The sequence below is a fragment of the Lynx canadensis genome, chromosome A1 (genome assembly GCF_007474595.2).
Source record: "Lynx canadensis isolate LIC74 chromosome A1, mLynCan4.pri.v2, whole genome shotgun sequence".
In the NCBI taxonomy this organism is placed as follows: domain Eukaryota; kingdom Metazoa; phylum Chordata; class Mammalia; order Carnivora; family Felidae; genus Lynx; species Lynx canadensis.
In genome coordinates, this window is record NC_044303.2 from 63,845,944 (window position 1) to 63,860,624 (window position 14,681).

Sequence of the window (14,681 nt, forward strand, 5' to 3'; positions counted from 1 at the left end):
TTTTGTTAAGAAATATAAACAATAGCCATAAAAGTTAACTTTATGTCATTTAAAGCAGGTCCAATAGGTGGCTAGGTTTTTTTCTAAGTATTGATGGTGTATTAGATTTATATTAAAAATTGATAGAGATTACCTTCTGAAATTTTATAGTTAATAACACATTTTATTTTATTATAGAACACCAATACTTTCTATCTAGTATATGGTATAATATTTAATTTGCTAACAATTTAGCAACATACAAGTTAGAGAGTTAAGAGGGAGTTAACATACAAGTTAGAGAGGTAAGAGGGAAAATTCTGTATCAGGAAGAACATTGAGTGCTTTTCTAAGGAGTCATCTTGGAAGTGATGGGGAACATTTGAAGGATTTTCATTTGGACTTGGTAAACTAGGGGCATCAATCCCATTAACGGGGAGCTAGGTAAGAAATGATGAGAGTTTAATTAGGGCTGATGCTAAAGATAGATTTTGGAGAGTGAATATAGACAGTAAAGTTTTGGAAACAAGCAACAGATAGATGCAAAGGGACCAATTATACATTTATGGTTTAACTGGGTTGGTAGTATGGCCATTCGAAAATATAGGCAGTTTAATTAGAGGACCAAGTTATGTTTGGAGGGCATCTAGGACTCATCTAGGAGGCAATCTTTGGTGGAAATTTGAACTGGTGATCTCAAGGGTGGTATAGGTCCAGTGATTTTGAAAGTCATCACTGTAGAGGTTAGACCTTCCTAAAATTCAGGGGATGTAAATTCTTGGGTGTTTATGTATGCATACTCCTTTTTTTTTTACAAGGGTGCCTACATTTTCATTTGAGTCTCAGAATCAGTGACTTCAAAGTTTAAGAAACATTGAGGGGGTTATTGATTGAAGCTATGGTTCTGATAGTCATTGGGGGAAGGAGGAAAGGAGGCTGTAAATGCAGGGAGGAAACCATTGGCTTGAGGAGGGAAAACTCAACACACATCAGGTTTAGGAATCCAGTGGGAGAAAAGTGACACAGGAAGAAGCCAAAAAGAATAGCTGGAGAGGACTGAGGCCACAAAGCCCAGGAAATGAGGTTTCCAAGAAAGATAAAGATAAACACAAAAAGCATCCATGGAAATTGGTGATATGAAGGTGGTTGGTGTTACCAGAGAGAGGGCAAATGGAAGTGAAGACAAGTTGGTGGTATGAATGAGAAAGTGGAAAGGGAAGAGGAATAAGAGGGGATATCAGGTTAAAGAAAGAACTTTGCTTTTGTGTTTTTCTTTGTTTTTAGTGACTGAGCCTTGAGCACGTTTTCTAAAGATATGGAAGCACTGGAAAGGAAACCATCAATGGGAGATAAAAGCCTTCAGAGGTGATTGCTGAACATGGGTCATGAGAACATAGGAGGAGATGGGATGTAAACACATGAATGCGTTATTGAATCTGGGCAAAATGAGCAACTCCCAATTCTCTAGAGACAGGAAGGGAATTGGAATGATGGTTGTAGATGAAGATAAGCTCTGGGTTGACCCACAAATAACTGGTGGCCTTGCTATTGAAGGCTGCGTCGAGGTAAAAGATAGACTATTTAGCATTCCAGTTCTTGTGGTGTGTAATTTTTTCCCTGGCAGTGTACTCTGACCTGAGCATGGAGGAGAGCAATGATTGGGTGGACTCAGTGACAGAGTTTTTAAGGACAGTATGACAGAAAAGCAAGGGGGCAAGAGAGTTGTGCGTGATAGGCTGGACATAGAAAAAGGTAAGGACAGATTGGATGAACAGACTGACGATTTGTAATCAGGAAAATGGTAATTCCAACATCAACTAACATTTTTTTTTTTAAATTTTTTTTTCAACGTTTATTTATTTTTGGGACAGAGAGAGACAGAGCATGAACGGGGGAGGGACAGAGAGAGAGGGAGACACAGAATCGGAAACAGGCTCCAGGCTCCGAGCCATCAGCCCAGAGCCTGACGCGGGGCTCGAACTCACGGACCGCGAGATCGTGACCTGGCTGAAGTCGGAGGCTTAACCGACTGCGCCACCCAGGCGCCCCTCAACTAACATTTTTATTCCTAGTATAACAGCGCAAGTCCTGTAATGATAAAAGTTACGGGCAAAGATTGGAATTTAAGTTCTCACCTCAGGGCATAGTTGAAGACATTACTGTCCAACCTGCGAGCCATTGGTCATAATTTGTCACTACCACTTGAAATGTGACTAGGGATTGAGATGTGCTTTTGTGTAAAATACACACCAGATCTTGAAGACTTGATATGACAGAAATGATGTAAATATTTCATTTATAATACTTCATATTGAAGACATGCTAAAATGATGAGTTTTGTTATATCGGGCTCTATTAGTTTCCTAGGGCTCTTCTAACAAAATACCACAACCCAGCGGCTTAAACAGAAATATATTGTCTGGGAGGCTAGAAGTCTGGGATCAAGGTGTCTACTGGGTTGTTTCCTTCAGAGGGCTGTGAGGAGGGATCGGTCCACGTCTCTCCCTAGCTTCTGGTGGCTTGATGGCAATCTTTAGCATTCCTTGCTTTGTAGTGGCATCACCCCATCTCTTCCTTCATTTCTGCGTGATATTCTTCCTGTTTTCATGTCTGTGTCCAAATTCCCCGTTTATAAAGGCACTGGTCATATTGGATTAATGACCCACTGTACTCCCATATAACTTTATCCTAACTTAACCAATTAGATCTTCAATGACCCTGCTTCCAAGTAAAGTCACATTCTAAACTTTGAGAGTTTGGTAATTAGACATATGATGAGTTAGACATATGATTAATTAGACATACAATGAAAATTTCAGTTTCACCCATAATTTCAACCCATAAATTGGGCTATATAGAACATATTAGTAAAATTAATCCCACTTATTTATTTTTGCTTTCCTTATTGCAACTACTAGAAACATGAAGTTATGAATTTGGCCTACATTATATTTCTATTGTACAGTGCTTCTTTATGATACTAGCTAATACTAACGGATATAGGCAGGCACTGTTCTAAGACCTTTATGTATATTAAATCACTTAGCACTTAAAATAGCCCTATTTAGTATGTGTTATTGTTTGCCTTTGTTATTTTTTTGTAGACAATACAGTTAGACTTTTATTTTTTTAATTTTATTATATTATTTTATCTATCTATCTATCTATTTATTTATTTATTTAAACATTTTATTTAAATCCAAGTTAGTTAACATATAGTGTAATAATGATTTCAGGAGTAGAATTTAGTGATTCATCACTTACATGTAACATCCAGTGCTCATCCCAACAAGTGTCCTTCTTAATGCCCATCACCTGTTCAGCCCATCCCCTTGCCCAACACTCCTCCAGCAACCCTTACTTTGTTCTCTGTGTTTCAGAGTCTCTTGTGGTTTGCCTCCCTCTGTTCTTATCTTATTTTTCCTTCCTTTCCTCTGTGTTCATCTGTTTTGTTTCTTAAATTTCACATGTGAGTGAAATCATGTGATCGTTATCTTTCTCTGACTGACTTATTAAGCTTAGCATAATACACTTTAGTTACATTCACGTTGTTGCAAATGGCAAGATTTCGTTCCTTTTCCCTTGTTATTGAGGGGTGAAAGCGTCTGCCCAGGGACACGCAGATGGAGAATAGCAGAGTCAGCAAGTGAACACCCTAGCACCAAAATCGGCACACTGACCCTCTCCAGAATAACACATCTTTATAGAGCAATGGTATGTCTGGTCAGTCTGAAATGTTAACAGTATCAGTTCCTCATATACTAGGCACTGGGTACATCTCCATTAATTTCCCCTTTTCATTTCTACTTTTCGTTGGCCTGTGCATCAGTTTGTCTTGATAGCTTTTTACCTCTAGCATCCCTTACTAATCAATACCTATGTTTTTTTTCTGTTACTCAATGTATATTTTATTATGTGCGTTATATACTTATGTATTTTTTATAGCAGAGCTATGTATTTTTTCGCTGTTTTAACTTGTCTTTTGATTGAAAACCTTTAGCTATTATTAGGAGACCAATCTTCTGTATTTGTGGAATTCTCTTAAGAAAAAATAATACACCATATACTTTAAAATAGCTTTTATATTGTGGCTATAAAAAGACATCCTTTGAAAAGGTCATGGCAAAGAACAATGGAATGAATTGTGACAAAATTCAAAATAACTGTTTATTAAGGAAATCAGAACATAAAGTCTTTTCACCCAAAGTGAGAGAGACATTTTAAAACAAATTTGGTGGGCATTGGTGGATTTAAGTGATTTAAATTTAATGAAATATCAGGTTTCATTCTCATAAAGCTATGCATGTATATGTTAAAAGATGGGTGAATGGAAGGATTTGATGTTTGCTTTCTTTTTTGGCTTTATCACTTGTTACATGACCTTAGAAAGAAGGAATCAAGGTAGAAAGAAGGAATCAAGACAAATTGAGTAGAAGGCTAGAGAAAACTCTTTCACCTGGTACTTTAGGGACTCAAGTTCTCTAACATTAGTGCAATATCCTTTTTTTTTCTTTCTCTAGAGCGTCATCTTTGACCTCAGTATTCTTTGCCTTGACTTTGAAACTTGTACTGTATTTCATCTTTACTTCCTCTAATTTTGTCCTCTGAATTTGACCTCTGCATTTCCCTCTTGAGCATAGTAGTTTGGTCTTGCCTTTCATCATGTTTTTCTTGGTATTTTGTACCCTGACTCCATGATCTGGTCCCTTAAATATAGCTAGAAATCTTTTTAAAAATATAATTATTTATTTTGAGAGAGAGAGAGAGAGAGAGAGAGAGAGAAAGGGGTAGAGAGACGGGGAGAGAGAGAATCCCAAGCAGTTTATGCACCATCAGCACAGAGTCCGACGCAGGGCTCAAATTCAGGAACCTGAGCTGAAATCAGTAGTCAGACACTGAACTGACTGAGCCATGCAGTCATCCCTGTAGCTAGAATTCTAATTAACCCTACCAGAGCATCTCAGTAAGAAGACCCAGATGCTTCTCCTCTTCCTGAGAGTGGTACTCTTTAATCACTTTGTTCGTGGCTACATCATGAGAATTTATGACAAAAATGATTTTAGGAATTTGTGTAAAATAGTATGAATCCTTGATGATAAAGGATTTCCTTATTCTATAATAGTATTTCCAATATTACTAAAGTTTTTACATGAGAAATGAAGTCTAGTCAATCATCCAAATTTATGTTTCTGTATCTGTGAAACACCCAGCTGTCATGTGGGACTGTATTTCTCAAACTTCAGCAAAAAAATCACTCATAGAGCTTGTTATAATATAGATCTTTGGGCAATACCCCCAGAGGTTTTGACTCAGTTGATCTGTGGGGGACCCACAGATTTGCACATTCATCAAGAGCCCTGGTGATAGTGATGATGTCCTTCTGAGGACCACACTTGGGATAACATTGATGTAGACCAGACTTCCTAGTGATCATTTGTCCTAAGTTACCTGGTAACAAACATGTCAATAGTAGGTAATGTCAACCCTGTTCATTTAAAGAGAATAAAAACAAATCAGAATATTGGTAATTTTTTGGTTTTTAAATGTTGTATTAATACGTATATAAAATGAAAGAGGAGTGGTTTTGGTAAAAGGTTTTCAAAGATATAGCCCAGAAATATTATATTAGGGAAAAAGATAGCTTAGGATATTTGAAGCAAAGTACTATAGAAAATTGTCTTTCCCCAAATTATGCAACTAGTTATCTTTGCCAAAGATTCACTATAATACCAATTTAAAATTATTTTTAAAGATTCCTGATATGGAAAATGAGTCCTCATTATGGTTGGATGAAAACATTTTTTTTAACATTTAGGGAAATGTGCTTTTTACATTTGTTGTTATGTGTAACATTTACACTGAGATAAATTCTATAATTTAACTATCAATGTAATTTCCACTGTCAGAAAACTAAGTAAATATAATGATATTTATATATGGTTATCTACCTTTGGATTATGGTTATTTAAAACCATTATTTGAGCCTGGGTGGCTCAGTTGGTTGAGCATCTGACTCTTGATTTTGATTCAGGTCTTGATCACAGAGTCGTGGGATCAAGCCCTGTGTCAGGCTCTGTGGGCTCTGCTTAAGATTCTCTCTCTTAGGAAAATACAAATCAAAACCATGATAAGACATAAGCTTACACCTGTCAAATGGCTAAAATTAACAACATAAGAAACAACAGGTGTTAGCAACGGTGTGGAGAAAGGGGAACCCTCTTGCACTGTTGGGGGGAAGACAAACTGGTGCAGCCACTCTTGAGAACAGTGTGGAAATTTCTCACAAAACTAAAAATAGAGCTACCCTATGATCCAGCAATTACACTATTAGGTATTTATCCAAAGGTTATGAAAATGCAGATTCAAAGCTGTACATGCACCCCAATGTTTATAGCAGCATTGTCAACAATAGCCAAACTATGGAGAGAGCCTAAATATCCATCAACTGATGAATGGTGAAAGAAGTTGGCATACACACACACACACACACACACACACACACACACGACTATTATTCAGCCTTTGAAAGCAATGAAATCTTGCATTTGCAACAACCTGGATGGAACTAGAGTGTATTACGCTAAGTGAAATAAGTCAATCAGAGAAAGACAAAAACCATATGATTTCACTCATATGTGGAATTTAAGAAACAAAACAGATGAACACATGGGAAGGGTGGAAGAAGAGAAGAGAGGGAAACTACAAGAGACTCCTAAAGGTAGAGAACAAACTGAGGGTTGATGGAAGGAGACGGATGGGAGATGGGCTAGACAGGTGATGGGTATTACAGAGGGCACTTGTGGTGATGAGCACCGGGTGTTGTATGTAAGTGATGAGTCACTGAATTCTACTTCTGAGACCAATATTGCACTATGTGTTAAGAAAATAAAATTAATGTTCTTAAAAAGATTCTTTCTCGGGGTGCCTGGGTGGCGCAGTCGGTTAAGCGTCCGACTTCAGCCAGGTCACGATCTCGCGGTCTGTGAGTTCGAGCCCCGCGTCGGGCTCTGGGCTGATGGCTCAGAGCCTGGAGCCTGTTTCTGATACTGTGTCTCCCTCTCTCTCTGCCCCTCCCCTGTTCATGCTCTGTCTCTCTCTGTCCCAAAAATATATACACGTTGAAAAAAAAAATTAAAAAAAAAAAAAAGATTCTTTCTCTCTTCCCCTCTCCCCTGCTTGCACATGTTCTCTCTCTCTCTCTCTCTCTCTCTCTCTCTCTCTGTCAAATAAAAAACAAAATAAGCAAAATCATTATTTAAATAATATAACATATTGGGGCACCTGTGCAGCTCAGTTGGTTAAGCATCCAACTCTTGATTTCAGCTCAGGTCATGAGCTCATGGTTGGTTATGCGATTGAGCCCTGTGTCAGCCTCCATGCTGAGTGTGAAAGTTGGTTAAGATTCTCTCTCTCCCTCCCCCTCTACCCCTCCCCCATTGTTGCATGCACATGTGCTCTCTCTCTCAAAAAGAATAAATAAAGGGTTTAAAAAAGATTTAAACAACATAAAGTACAAATCCCATTTTTTTAATGATAAAGCAGATAAAGAACTCAAAATTCTCAATCTAACATTTCATAAATAACTGTTTATTTTTCACAATCAATAAAATATTGATTACATACAAAGCACTAGTCCAGCAATCTGTTAGGCAATCTGAGATAAAAATTATAAAAGACATCGATTCTGCCTTCCATCCATGCTCATGGTATAGCATATGCAGATTCCCAAATCCAGTCTATAAAGCAATATGCTTTAGTTGTTTGGAAAAGGAGAGAAATGTCATTTGAAACTAGACCAAAAAGAGGTGTAGAATTCATAAAAATATGTGTATGTGTCTGTCAGTGTGAGTGGGTGAGTGTGAGTAAAAGTGGAGAGGAATTAGGGACATTTGCAATTCAAACTAGTGATCACATCATATATTCTGAAAATACTGTTTATTTTAAATCTTCATAACTTACCCATAAAATTATGATTTGTTAAAATTAGGAGGTTATTAAAACAAAATAATGAAAGAAAATATTTATAAGAGAAATAGCAAACTAAGGAACAAGGTATAATATATGTGTGGTGTGTACATGTGTGCATGTATGAGTGTGTATCTCAAATTTACTTATGAAATTCATTCATCTGAGTGTTTACTCTGTTTCTGTGCAGGATATACATTTGGCAGACATATCAAGAATAAATATAATATAAACCTCCATATTAATCATCCATGGAAGGTGCTTGTTGCTTTATGGAGAACGTACACCTCTGTAGGTTAACCCTGTCACTGATAGCAGAGTATAACATTCTGCGTTTGACCCTTGGATTAAAATTTATGTTTTGTGCCATTATTTAAGGTGAAAGGTTATTTTTAAAGGTATTGTTTGATAGGAACTTTCAGGTTTGCATGAGAATTGGCCTCACAGATCTCCACCTGCAGGGAGCTGACCTGCCTGAGGGCCAAGGCGGTGAACTCTGACATTTATTACTCCATTCCTACAGAGGCCATGCCTCCATGGGCTGTTCCCCATCAGTCATGAGTGAGTGTGGCAGGGTGATTAAGTCAGGCTTGTTTCTAGGAGACACCAGAGGGACTCCTGTGACTCTTGACTTTGGCTCCTGGCTGCCATGACATCTTCCTTAGAGGACAACAGACTGCAACACTTCTCTCCGACCTTCTCTCCTTCACTGGGGGCTGACTCGCATCACAGTTTGAAAGCTCTCCCAGCGTTTCCTGGCTCCCTCCCAATTTTCTCTTACTGGTATATCCCTAGTAAGATCCTTGCAAGTAATTCTGTATTGCATCTGCTTTTTAGAGGGCCCTGCCTAACTGTATTGTCAGAGTTCTGCCAGAGAAACAGAACCAGTAGGATATGTGTCTAAAATGAGGAATTGGTTCATGTGATTATGGAAACTAAGTCCCGTGATCTGTTCTCTGTACACTAGAGACCCAGAAGAGCTGATGATACAGTTCTGTCCCAGTCCAAAGGTCTGAAAAGCTGAAGGCTGATGGTATAAGTTCCAGTCCAAAGACAAGAGAAGACTAATGTCCCAGCGGAGCACACAAAGAGAACATTCTCTATTCTTCTGCATTTTTGTTCTGTTCAGGCCCTCAGCAGAGGGGATGATGCCCCCCCACATTGGGGAGAGACATAGTTTTTACCCAGTGCATTGATTTAAGTGCTGACCTCTTCCATAAACATCCAAACAGACACACCTAGAAATCATATCCAACCAGATATTTGGGTACCCCTTTACCCAATCAAGTTGACACATAAAACTTACTGTCACACCAATACACTGTATCAGGGACGGTATAACCATGGACCAAAGAGACATACACTCAAACAAATGTGAGACCACTAATGAAGGCTGTAATTTCTTCTCTGATCTCAGTGTCAGTTGTCCAATCTGAAAGGTGCTCACCCTCCAGCTCAGTGAGCCATCTCTGTGAACCTTTTTCCTTCCATTTTTATTCACTTAGTGCTGATCTTCTTCCATTGGAACTTTTGGGTAAGATTTTACACTAGTATGGAAAATTTCCTTAGTGTACACAGTGCTATTTCAATTCCAGGATGCTTCCTTTTAGCCTTTTCATTCATTTATCCAACATTTATTGCAAATCGATTTTATGTCAGGTATGATCCTAGACCCTGGAGCTATGTGTTGGACATAAAGATTTATTACATGAGTGGCACAATTTTTCTTCCCATTAAAAGCAAAATAATACTGTCTTCAATTGCATTAAGATTGTTTTTGTTTTTTGTTTTTGTTTTTGTTTTTTTGTAATGAAACAGGTTAAGTACCATTAAAAAACAAAAGCAAAATGTGAAATTGCCATTCTGTTATACATTAAACAATGGGAAGGTCAGTTCTATTACTTGATACATATAATTGGTTTTTCTGGACACAGGTAGTGATTGAGAAGGCCTCTTAAGATTCAGGTCACTTTTACTATTTTATTTTGTAAGTATAGTATGTTTATTATGAGAAGTAGAAGATACAGACAAGGTAACAGAACAAAAGCATAAGTAAGTTCTCTATAATTCTAGCATCTAGAAATACTCACTGTTAACTTTGTCCTGGGTAGCCTTCTAGACTTTTTTTTTACCATAAAACATGTACACTCACTCATACACACACATGCATGCTCAGATATATTACCATCATTCATTTTCCTGTACATTTACTGAACATCTGTTCTGTGCCAGGCATCGTGTAAGACCTGTGGAGGCAGAGCAGAAGGAAAACATCACTCCCACCATCCTGGAACATGAGTTGCAATAGTGTAGTATCTCTGCATTGGTCTCTTGGGTCTGTTGAGTGACATCCCTCTCTGTCCTTGAGTGATATCTTTCCACTGTCTATCACTGGACACCCCACAATACATAGCTGAGACTGCTTCCATGTCTTTAAAATGGGGTAATAGCAGTAACAGCCACACAGCTCCTAGTGCATATACAATGAGCTCATATACAGCACAGTGTGCAGTCCATGGAAAGTGCTGAGCCATCGTTGTTATTATTACATCACTGGTTGTGCCTTCCTGGTATTACTTAGAGATCATTAGCTACCATAACACTGACCAATCCTTAGTTCTACTCACTCTGGATTATGCTCCAAACTGCCCTGTGACTGTGATCAAGACTTATTACTTAGAACCACGGTGAGTTGTTCTGTCCACAGCATGTGTTGTGCAGAACACATCTGTGTTTATCAACGGCTACAGAGACCTTTTTGTTTACCTGAGTTGTGGCATCTTGAGGCATGGCTGCAGAACTCCCCTATGTGCCCTACTCCGACCCCAGTGCTCTCTCAAATGAATTTTAGTGTATTCCACATGGATTTTGTTTTTCAGAAGTTTTCAGAAGTATCCCGAACATATCATGTACGTTGGGTGGAGTTTTCCAAGCAGTAACAAATCACCAAAAACTTAATTTTATTGCTAATGATGACTATCATCAACTTTACAAAATGCATAGCTTTTATAAAGAAGAAACGTTTTATTTTGAAATAATTATAAACTCATGAGAAGTTCCAAAAATAGTATAGAGAGTGCCTTCAACCCTCTGCCCAGTGGCCTCCAAAGGGGACACCCACCTCCTGTAACACAACAGCAAAACCAGAAAACAGCATTGGAACAATGCTGATGCTGTTAACTGGGCTTCTATGCAGTGTGGTTCTATGCTGTGTGATCACATGTTTAGGTTGTATAACCACAACGGTCAAGGTACAGAACTCCCATCACCCCAGAGGAACTCCCTTTGCCACTCCTTATGGTTCTCTCACCACCACTCTGCCCCCGCCTGAATTCCAGTCCCCAACAACCAGCCTGTTCTCCATCTTCACAGTCCTGTCCTTTTAATGATGTTACATGCAGTCACGTAGTATTGCAATATAGTAGTATTCCAAGTAACCTTGGAAATTGACTTTTTCACAAAATATGCTCTTTTAAAACATACTCTTTTTTTCTTGACTATACGCCACAGACATCTTTCCATTAAACTTGCTTTACCATCTATTTCCATTTGTTCTTTTATGTAGGAAAACAAAACAAAACAAAATTTAGCAAATAAAACACTGCAAGACAAGATGACAGAACTTTGAAAGAAAAATAAAATTGCCTGGAGCTTGTCAAAGATAATGAAGGTACATGGTTTTCAACATACCCTTAATTAACACCAGTAAAACCATTTTTTCTTAACCTGAAAGTGAAAGCAGATATTTGGTCCTAGTTGTCTCTGACTATTTCACATTAGACTCCAAGGAAAGCAAATAGAAAACAAAAATGCCAGTTGCAAATAATTCTCATAAGCTTTTTAACGTAAAAGGCTGAAAGCCATTTGCTCTACATGGGGGAAAAAATCTTAATTTTAGTGAAATAAAATTTCATGATTAAATTGAAAAAAAATTTTATTTAAATGGTTTTCATTTCAAAAACTATCCAACAGATTTCAGCAAAGACTTTCTCTTCAAAGTCATTATTAATATTGAGTATATTTCTAACATTGCTGAATATTCAGCAAGTCATTGATATAAATTCAAGTAATTCAAATGTCAGGCTGAGTTCTCAGTAGTGATTTACATTGGCAAGAGTTTTATGAGAGTGCATTATTAGTTTGCTGACTGCCTTAATATATAAAGGTTATAAAAGAATTTTATCCAACAGTTATGAATTTTAGCATACCACCAGGTAAATATAAATAACCGAAAGAATGCATGTGGCTTTCAAACTTTGGCAGAAACGGTCAGAGTGATTCAGGCTCTCAAATTATGGACACCCTTTTTTTCTCATTAAATGGTGTATATAGTCTTCTCACATTCTGAATGAAAATGTCTCTGATAATTTTTTTGGCAGAATTACAGAATCCTGAAATTCACTTTGGTTTATCAGCATTACCTTTCCTTACTGTATCTCTAATATCTCCACCAATACCCTGAGTTTAACTAACTATATGTGTACTCTGGGCACTTCAACTTATAAAACCATTTGTATGTTTTTAAACTATCAAACTAAAAAAATTGTCCATGTAGGTATTATTGTAATTCAGATGGTGCCCGCAAGAGTCTCACAGGATGATTAAATTTGGGTGTTTCACTGCCTCAGATTTGATTTTTTAATTTGCATGCTTAAGCACACAACTTTATTAGTTTCCCCAGAATCAATCAGTTGGGTGTCAGATTTAAAAGAAACTGACTTATAAAATGAATGTATTATGTTAATTATGGAATTCTAAACATGTGTTTCTATTTGGCACACTCTTCTGGTGTCTTCAAAGTTGTCTTCTTAGGAGATGAAGTTATGGAGAAGAAGCTTGCTTGTTGGACAATGAATCAAAGCAAAGTGATTTGGCTGTTTCTTGACACTGGTTCTCAAAGTTTTATTTGAGAACTTGGGAATGAGAAAGATAACAGATTCTTTGCTCCTATATCCAGGATTCTGATTTAGGAAGTCTGGCCTCTTGTATCTATTAATGAGCATATTGAGATTATTCCTATGCCATTAAGCAGAGAAGCATTTCTGTAAGTGGTGTACCCATCCATCTGTGTAGTCCGCTGGTCAACTCAAAGGATGTTTCTACACAGTACAATTCATGTTAACCAAAGCATTCTTTTCCCGGGAAGTGTTGAAAACACTTTTCTTCTCTCCCCTTTCCCTTCCTTCTCCCATTATTTTTATAAAAATTCTTATTAGTTTCCGAAGTTAAAACATCATAGGTAGTTCACAACTAATTAAATTACATCTTCTATTAGTTTTTACTTAAAAATTTTTTTCTTTTGATTTAACTTTATTTTTTATTTTTTAAAATTTGCATCCAAATTAGCTGGTATATAGGGAAGCAATGATTTCAGTAGATTCCTTAATGCCCCTTACCCATTTAGCCCATCCCCCCTCCCACAACGCCTCCAGCAACCCTCAGTTTGTTCTCCATATTTATGAGTCTCTTCTGTTTTGTCCCCCTCCCTGTTTTTATATTATTTTTGTTTCCCTTCCCTTATGTTCATCTGTTTTGTCTCTTAAAGTCCTCATGTAAGTGAAGTCATAATGATTTTTGTATTTCTCTGACTAATTTCACTTAGCATAATACCCTCCAGTTCCACGTAGTTGCATACGGCAAGATTTCATTCTTTTTGATTGCTGAGTAATACTCCATTGTGTGTGTGTGTGTGTGTGTGTGTGTGTGTGTATACACACACCGCATTTTCTTTATCCATTCATCCGTCGATGGACATTTGGGCTCTTTCCATACTTTGGCTATTGTTGATAGTGCTGGTATAAATATGGGGGTGCATGTGTCCCTTCGAAACAGCATACCTGTATCCCTTGGATATATGCCTAGTAGTGCAATTGCTGGGTCAGACGGTAGTACTATTTTTAGTTTTTTGAGGAACCTCCATACTGTTTTCCAGAGTGGCTGCTCCAGGTTGCATTCCCACCAACAATGCAAAAGAGCTCCTCTTTCTCCGCATCCTCGCCAACATCTGTTGTTGCCTGAGTTGTTAATGTTAGCCATTCTGACAGGTGTAAGGTGGTATCTCATTGTGGTTTTGATTGTATTTCCCTGGTGATGAGTGATGTGGAGCATTTTTTCATGTGTCGGTTGGCCATCTGGATGTCTTCTTTGGAGAAGGGTCTATTCATGTCTTTTGCCCATTTCTTCACTGGATTGTTTTTTGGGTGTTGAGTTTGATAAATTATTTGTAGATTTTGGATACTAACCCTTTATCTGATATGTCATTTGCAAATATCTTCTCCCGTTCTGTTGGTTGCCTTTTAGTTTTGCTGATTGTTTCCTTCACTGTGCAGAAGCTTTTTATTTTGATGAGGTCCCAGTAGTTCATTTTTGCTTTTGTTTTTCTTGCCTCTGGAGACGTGTTGAGTAAGAAATTGCTGCAGGCAAGATCAAAGAAGTTTTTGCCTATTTCTCCTCACGGATTTTGATGGCTTCCTGTCTTACATTGAGGTCTTTCATCCACTTCGAGTTTATTTTTGTGTGTGGTGTAAGAAAGTGGTCCAGGTTCATTCTTCTCCAGTTTTCCCAGCACCACTTGCTGAAGAGACTGTCTTTATTCCATGGGATATTCTTTCCTGCTTTGTCAAAGATTAGTTGGCCATACATTTGTGGGTCCATTTCTGGGTTCTCTATTCTGTTCCATTGATCTGAGTGTCTGTTGTTGTGCCAGTACCATACTGTCTTGATGGTTACAGCTTTGT

General features: G+C 37.7%; 1 protein-coding gene across 1 annotated transcript in view; it reads left to right on the plus strand.

The window, feature by feature from the left end:
* Positions 1 to 1,382: 1,382 nt before the first annotated feature.
* Positions 1,383 to 14,681, plus strand: part of LOC116738136 (glypican-5-like) — a 174,283-nt gene continuing 160,984 nt past the window's right edge. The window contains exon 1 of the mRNA XM_032593620.1: positions 1,383 to 1,544. Coding sequence (XP_032449511.1) covers positions 1,383 to 1,544 — 162 coding nt within the window. The remainder of the gene's footprint in view (positions 1,545 to 14,681) is intronic.